The 7,039-nt window shown below is 38.7% G+C and overlaps 1 protein-coding gene across 2 annotated transcripts; it reads left to right on the plus strand.

Moving 5' to 3' along the window:
* The first annotated feature begins 330 nt into the window (after positions 1-330).
* ALG10 (ALG10 alpha-1,2-glucosyltransferase) lies at positions 331-5,554 on the plus strand. 2 transcript variants are annotated; one of them, XM_088026005.1, is made up of 4 exons: positions 331-652; positions 1,877-2,074; positions 3,783-3,827; positions 4,006-4,105. In XM_088026005.1, exons 1-4 carry the CDS (start codon positions 470-472, stop codon positions 4,027-4,029), a joined length of 450 nt encoding a protein of 149 aa, XP_087882131.1. In that variant the 5' UTR covers positions 331-469; the 3' UTR covers positions 4,030-4,105. The 2 variants fall into 2 exon arrangements, with proteins under 2 accessions (XP_087882131.1, XP_027968959.1); XM_028113158.2 differs by having other exon boundaries at positions 3,783-5,554.
* Positions 5,555-7,039: the final 1,485 nt, after the last annotated feature.

Below are 7,039 nucleotides of genomic sequence, written 5' to 3' on the forward strand. Positions count from 1 at the left end.
GGGGGGAAATGTGCAAATTTTCAGGGCTTGGGGATTGCAAACGCGGGGGAGCGACGCCATCTCCTGGTAAGGGATGGGAACGAGCAAGAAAAAAGCCAAACGCAACCTGAGGGCTAAGCAGCGGCCGCTTTCGTTTCAAAGCATCAAGCCGCGAATCTCCGGCGTCCGTGGACTCCGAGAACCGCCCCTCCTGGTGGCTCTGACCACTCCAGTGAGCCCTGCTCAACGTGATTGACAGGCCAACAGCCCGGTACTTTACCGAAACTCGTCACTCCGGAAACAGTGACCGGATCCCTCCGGAAGCTCAGGGTCCGCGCTCTCCCAGCATCCTTTGCTTTCCGGCTATGCTCAGTCCTGTCCGGCCAGTCCCGCCTTGCGCGCCCATTTCGAGCCCGAGTTTCCAGCTCGACTTTGCACGCTCGAGAACCCGGAACAGATTTTCCCAGGACTCGGTTCTTGGGCTGTGGCTATGGGGGCAGGAATGGCGCAGCTCGAGGGTTACTACTTTTCGGCTGCCCTCAGCTGCACCTTTTTGGTGTCCTGTCTCCTCTTCTCCGCCTTCAGCCGGGCGCTGCGAGAGCCCTACATGGACGAGATCTTCCACCTGCCGCAGGCTCAGCGCTACTGTGAGGGCCATTTCTCCCTCTCGCAGGTGGGGTCCCCAACCTGTCCCCACCCTAGGACAGGCCGGAGAGGGCCAGCCCAACCCCGCAGTACTTTCTTCCACCCTTATCCCTTTGCCCCTCCGATCTACCCTTCCAGCTTCGAAATAGGAACTGGGTAATCTCTTGTTCCTGTCCCTGAGATCTGTGAAGTATTTGTTTAGTGAATGAATAGAAGCAGATCTCTGTCCTAGGAAGTAATATTCTGGGAGATTAATGTGGTTGCTTTGCCGCAGGGTACAACCCAGACACACGATACGTTTCCCTCTTAGTAGCTGATAGTAGCTCTCCCAGGTTTTCTTCCCCAATCCCTAGATCAGAGGCAACGGGCTGCCCCTTGGAAATGTCAGAAAACTTCACTTTAGTTCACTCGTCAAGAGCTTCACTGTGGGGTACCGTGGGGAATACCGTGGGGAATGAGGGGAATCTTCAGCCCCCAAGAAGTGGCAAGTTCCATTAATTCCATCCTTGGTGTTTATAGAACCTTCTGTTAACTGGCTGGCACCCAGTGAAGTGGCATCATGTTTGAATATATGGTTGGCTATGTAAATATAGAGTTAAAAAAGTAGATGTATTATCCTTACTCTTCTGGGAAAGCAAGACAGAATAGTGGTGAAAAATAAAAGTCTGTAGTTAAAAGACCTAATTTTAAATCTTTGTGCTGTTATTTACTAGTTACCTGAACTTGGACATTTTTTGAGTTTCAGGTTACTCATCTGAGAATGACAGTTATAGCAGGATCTACTATAGGACATTTTGCAGGGTTAAATACAGAGGATTTAGCACAATTCTTGGCTCAGTACATGTTAGCTATCATTATAGAGCATGTGGTTTGATCTCTTTAAATGCTGCTTTCTCTCCAAAACTGATGCATCAGAGTTCCAGCCAATGTTTCCACACTTTAAAACTGGAACATTTGGAATTTAATCACCAAAATAATCTTCAGAGTCTCTGAAGGGTAGGTCTGGGAAATGGAAACTGATACCAAGTTAGTGTTGTCTACTGGATACAGATACCTCTGCCCAAAACAGGTACAGAGGCAAAATATAAGCAAAACTTTTCTTTCCAGGAGACATTTCATCTGCTGAGGACATATTTAACCAGCGTGTCACAGAATAACTTCCCAGAATGTGTTTTTGAGCTTGACCTCCTTGTGTCCGTCCTGTCAGTGTTTCATCTTGCTCTTCTTTCATTGTTGGCCTTTTCTTTTTAAGTGGGATCCAATGATTACTACATTACCTGGCTTATACCTGCTGTCAGTTGGAGTGGTCAAACCTGCCAGCTGGATCTTTGGATGGTCGGAACATGTTGTCTGCTCCATTGGAATGCTCAGATTTGTTAATCTTCTTTTCAGTGTAGGCAACTTCTATTTACTCTATTTGCTTTTCCGCAAGGTACAACCCAGGCACAAGGTATGTTTCCAAAATAATTTATTACAAGTTTATATTTGGTCAGGCCCAAAATTTTGGTAAATTGGTTTTATGAGATTGGGTGAAAAGTATCTTCAACTCTTAGTGTGTGTGTGTATATTTTGTTAAGATAAAAAGCAAGCCCCCTACCCCCATTTTAGAAGAAATTTGCATTTAAATACTTGAATAACTTATTTATTTGTAAAACCTGAAATAAATATTTGTGAATCAGATGAGTTCAGTAAATGTTTATTGTGCTTCTTACGTGTGCTAGGCACTGAGACCACAGAAATAAATAAGGCATTTTTTTTCTTACCAAATTTTTATCTTCACTAGGGAAGACAGAGGAATACCTATATTTACCTCAGGAATTTTGAGGTGGATTGCCTGGCTTTGAATTCTGTCCATTTACAGGTTGTGTTACTTTTAGCTTTTAGCTGGTTACCCTTGGTGACTCCCATGTCTTCATCCATTAAACAGGAATAATATAGAATCTGCATCACAGGACTGTAAGGTCTACAGGAGCTTAATAAATGGAAGGTGCTTAGAACAATGCCCGATAGAATAGAAGGACTCAATAAATTGTAATTATAATAATTATTTTTAACCTAAATGATTTCAATAGTGTAAATTGTGAGAGGGAGATAGGTAAAAGATACTATGAGGACACAGGAGGAGTAGAGGAGCACTTATTTTGCAGCCTGACTGGCAGGAAGATGTATGGGTATCATTGGGTAAGACTTCACAGAAAAGGTGGTACCTGAGCTGAATCTTGATGAACAGACAGGACTGTAGGATGGGGAATGAATCCTGACAGGAGAAAAAACATAAGCAAAGGTAGAAAGGAGTTGAGCAACAAGATGCAGGGAGAATTGCTATTTGGAGTCACAAGATTATAAAGTATAAGGATGTGAGGCTGGACAAGTAGATAGGGGTGAAGTCATGAATGTCCTTATATGTGATGGAAAGGATTTGAACTTTAGCCTTGAAATTTAACCAAGAGAATGGCATGGTCTGATCTGGTGATTTAAATACTGTGGAGGATAAAAATTTCAGGAGATAAGAATGCTTTCAAAGTGGGAAATAGTCTGTGAGAAATGCCAAAATAAGATATAAAGATATTTAACTTTAGACTGGGCCACTATTTTCAGGAAAAACCCTGTACGTTCATCATGAAACAGTAAGATCATTGGGTGTAGTAGTATAAATGCTATATACATATTTACATTCTCTCTAAAGTAGAGTTTTGAAGGGGGTATCTTTAAAAGAAATTGATAAGAAATTGATGATGATGGCTAAATGAATGCTCAGTGGCGGCACTAAGACTTAAGTTAGGGAAATGAAACCATGTGCTCTATGTCCCATTCATCAACTTGTTCCTTATAGAATTTAGTTCATTGTTTTCCACACAATAACTCCTTAACTATTTGCTGAACGACTCAAAGTATTTCAGGATGTAGAAGCTTTGGCATACACATGTATTGTCTTCATGGCTTCCAAATATATCCCTATTGATATAACTAAAAGGTACCAGAAAGCATCCTTACAGTTGTATATTGTGTTTTTGCAAAACTAGAAATAAGATTAATACTGAATAATTTTACTTAGGATTCAGATAGGTTTTTAAATTAATCTCTTTGTTAGCTCAGCAGAAATGGCATATTTGTTTTATTGTAAAAATAATTTTACATGTGTTTTCTCTTCCCCTTAGGCTGCCTCAAGTGTCCAGAGGATCTTGTCAACGTTAACATTAGCGGTATTTCCCACACTCTATTTTTTTAACTTCCTTTATTATACAGAAGCAGGATCCATGTTTTTCACTCTTTTTGCCTATTTGATGTGTCTTTATGGAAATCATAAAACTTCAGCTTTGCTTGGATTTTGTGGCTTCATGTTTCGTCAAACTAATATCATCTGGGCTGTCTTCTGCGCAGGAAATGTCATTGCACAAAAATTAACTGAAGCTTGGAAAACGGAGCTACAAAAGAAAAAGGAAGAGCGGCTTCCCCCTATTAAAGGACCATTTTCAGAATTCAGGAGGATTTTTCAGTTTCTTTTGGCTTATTCCATGTCCTTTAAGAATTTGAGTATGCTTTTCCTTTTGACTTGGCCCTACCTCCTTCTAATGTTTTTGTTTTGTGTTTTTGTAGTTGTTAATGGTGGGATTGTTATTGGCGATCGAAGTAGTCATGAAGCCTGTCTACATTTTCCTCAACTCTTCTACTTTTTCTCTTTTACTCTCTTTTTTTCGTTTCCTCACCTACTGTCTCCTAGCAAAATTAGGGCTTTTCTTTGCTTAGTTTGGAAACGTAGAATTCAGTTTTTTATGATTACCTTAGTCTCTCTGTTTTTAGTTTGGAAATTCACTTATGCTCATAAATACTTGCTCGCAGATAATAGACATTATACATTCTATGTATGGAAAAGAGTTTTTCAAAGATATGAAATTGTGAAATACTTGTTAGTTCCAATATATATATTTGCTGGTTGGAGTATAGCTGACTCATTGAAATCAAAGTCGATTTTCTGGAATTTAATGTTTTTCGTATGCTTGTTTACTGTTACGGTACCTCAGAAACTGCTAGAATTTCGTTACTTCATTTTACCTTATGTTATTTATAGGCTTAACATACCTCTGCCACCTATATCTAGGCTTGTTTGTGAACTGGGTTGCTATGCAGTTGTTAATTTCCTAACTTTTTATGTCTTCCTGAACAAGACTTTTCAGTGGCCAAATAGTCAGGACATTCAGAGGTTTATGTGGTAACATCAGAGATATCTTGAATTCTAAAAATAGACTGACTGTTTAGACTGTCTCCACAGTGAACAACTGAACAGGTAAAAATTATGGACTTTCTTTTGGGCACAATGGTGATCCACAGATCACATCAGATTTTTTGTGTTTTAAGCATCAGATATATGTGTTTTAAACATATATAATAAATCCGAGGAAGTGGGAAAGAACTGAGAAGAGTTTAAGATTTGCTCCATAAGCCTGAATAATGGAAAATGAAATTGTTTACAGTTATTTCATGATACCTCTTTGGTACTGCTGGCCACTCAAAAAGTTTGAAAACATTTTACAGGTACAAGTTTGAGAAAATTGAGCTTTATAGTACTGAAACTTACTTATTTATTAATTCTCTTCAGAAAGCAGTAGCAGACAAAGTGTTTGAAAAAATTCACAAATGATCAGGTAATATTCTTGATTAAAAAGTTACAGTACATTTCAGTAAGTTACAGAAAACATTTTCTGTATGAAAAGTTACAGAAGACATTTCAGTAAATATAATTTTAATCATAAGGCAAAATAGACTCACATAGATAATGGTATAAATTAGAGGCTCATCTAGGTTTATCTTGTAATTAAGTTGTTTTTTGTTAAAAGTCTAAAAATGATCAAGCCCTTCACTAATTTTTATTTTCATTTTATTATTTTTTTTTGAGAGAAAGAATGCACACATGAGTGGCTGGGGGAGGAGTACGGGGAGGGGAGGGCAGAAAGAGAGGGAGAGAGAGAATCTTAAGCAGACTCCATGCCCAGTGCAGAGCTCAATGCAGGGCTCAGTCTCGCAACCCTGAGATCATGACCTGAACTGAAATCAAGAATTGGGCGCTTAACCCACCGAGCCTCCCAAGCACCCCACTAATTCTTTTGTTTTTAATATTTATTTAAGTAATCTCTACACCCAATGTGAGGCTCGAATTCATGACCCCAATATCAAGAGTGGCACACTCTATTGACTGAGCCAGCTAAGCGCCCCCCTTTCACTAATTCTTAGTATGAAATGTGTGATGGCCAAAGATAAATTGTTTTGATGATAATACCTTTTTAAAAAGGATTTTCTTTCTGAAATACATTACTGTATTAGTTTCTTATGGCTGTCGTAACAAATAACAACAAACTTGGTAGCTTAAAAAAAGTCTCTCATAGCTCTCGAGGCTGGAAGTCTAAAATTAAGGTGATGGCAGGGCTGGTTACTTCTGGAGGCTCTGAGGGAGAATCTAGCTTCTGGTGGCTGTCTGCAGTTATTGCTGTTCCTTGGCTGACAGATGCAGCACTCCAATCTCTGCCTCTGTCTTCACGTGGTCTTTCTCTTATAAGGACAATGTTATTGGGTTAGGTTTTACCCTAATCCAGGATGGTCTCATGTCGAGATCTTTAATTAAATCTACAAAGACCCTTTTACCAAATTAAGGGCACATTTACAGGTTCTGAGTAAACTTTTTTGTGGGACACTTTCCACCCACTGAAGTTACCAAAGGATATTTTAGGATAAACCTCATAAAATTTGTAGGAAATAATTTCTTTGCTGAGATATTTTAAATTATGTCTTTACTGAAAGGTAATTCTGAGATAACATAATTACAAAAGAAAAGGTAATTGGTATTTGATTCCATTATCCAAAATAGTTAGAATTGAAAAGAATCATTGATCTAGTCTTATTTTGTAGATCAGGGAGCAACCGCTTGGATAGTATTTTTTGTGTGAGTCTGGATTCTGTGTCTCCTGTTTCATGTACATTCATTGGGTTGTCATTCTGTTACAGAAAAGTATTATTTGGACATGTTAACTTTGACATGCAAACTTAGAACTGTGAATACAATTTATCTTTTAATCTCACTTTACATTTGTAAACTTAAAAATAACTGTAAACAAATTACTTTGTCTTCAGTGTTGGATTGTGCTTTCTCTGGGTTTTAAACAGTGGGTACACGTGGAAAAGTATTCTGCATTTGCAAATACAAAATTGTGCAGGTGAAAATTACAGGTATAGTCTTGAGTAGTAAGTACAGGGCAGTCTTGTACTCTGTTCAGTACTTAGAAAGTAGGTTGACTCTCTAGTTGTAACTGATTGTTGACAGATGTTTTTACTCATTTTGTTTTTTGGTAATTAGATAAGAAAACACAAAGAAATTATTATTTTATAATGGAGATCTGAGTTCCAGGATGTCAAAATAAATAAC

This window comes from Eumetopias jubatus, unplaced genomic scaffold (genome assembly GCF_037043125.1).
Source record: "Eumetopias jubatus isolate StellerSeaLion01/CBP00866 unplaced genomic scaffold, mEumJub1_p1.0 scaffold_8, whole genome shotgun sequence".
Lineage (NCBI taxonomy): Eukaryota > Metazoa > Chordata > Mammalia > Carnivora > Otariidae > Eumetopias > Eumetopias jubatus.

Excerpts from the sequence above, each read along its gene's own strand:
- ALG10 (XM_028113158.2), top strand. The coding sequence starts at position 470 with ATGGGGGCAGGAATGGCGCAGCTCGAGGGTTACTACTTTTCGGCTGCC. Across the intron at positions 653-1,876 it reads GCCATTTCTCCCTCTCGCAG|TGGGATCCAATGATTACTAC; the intron begins GTGGGGTCCCCA and ends TTTCTTTTTAAG. Across the intron at positions 2,075-3,782 it reads AGGTACAACCCAGGCACAAG|GCTGCCTCAAGTGTCCAGAG; the intron begins GTATGTTTCCAA and ends TCTTCCCCTTAG.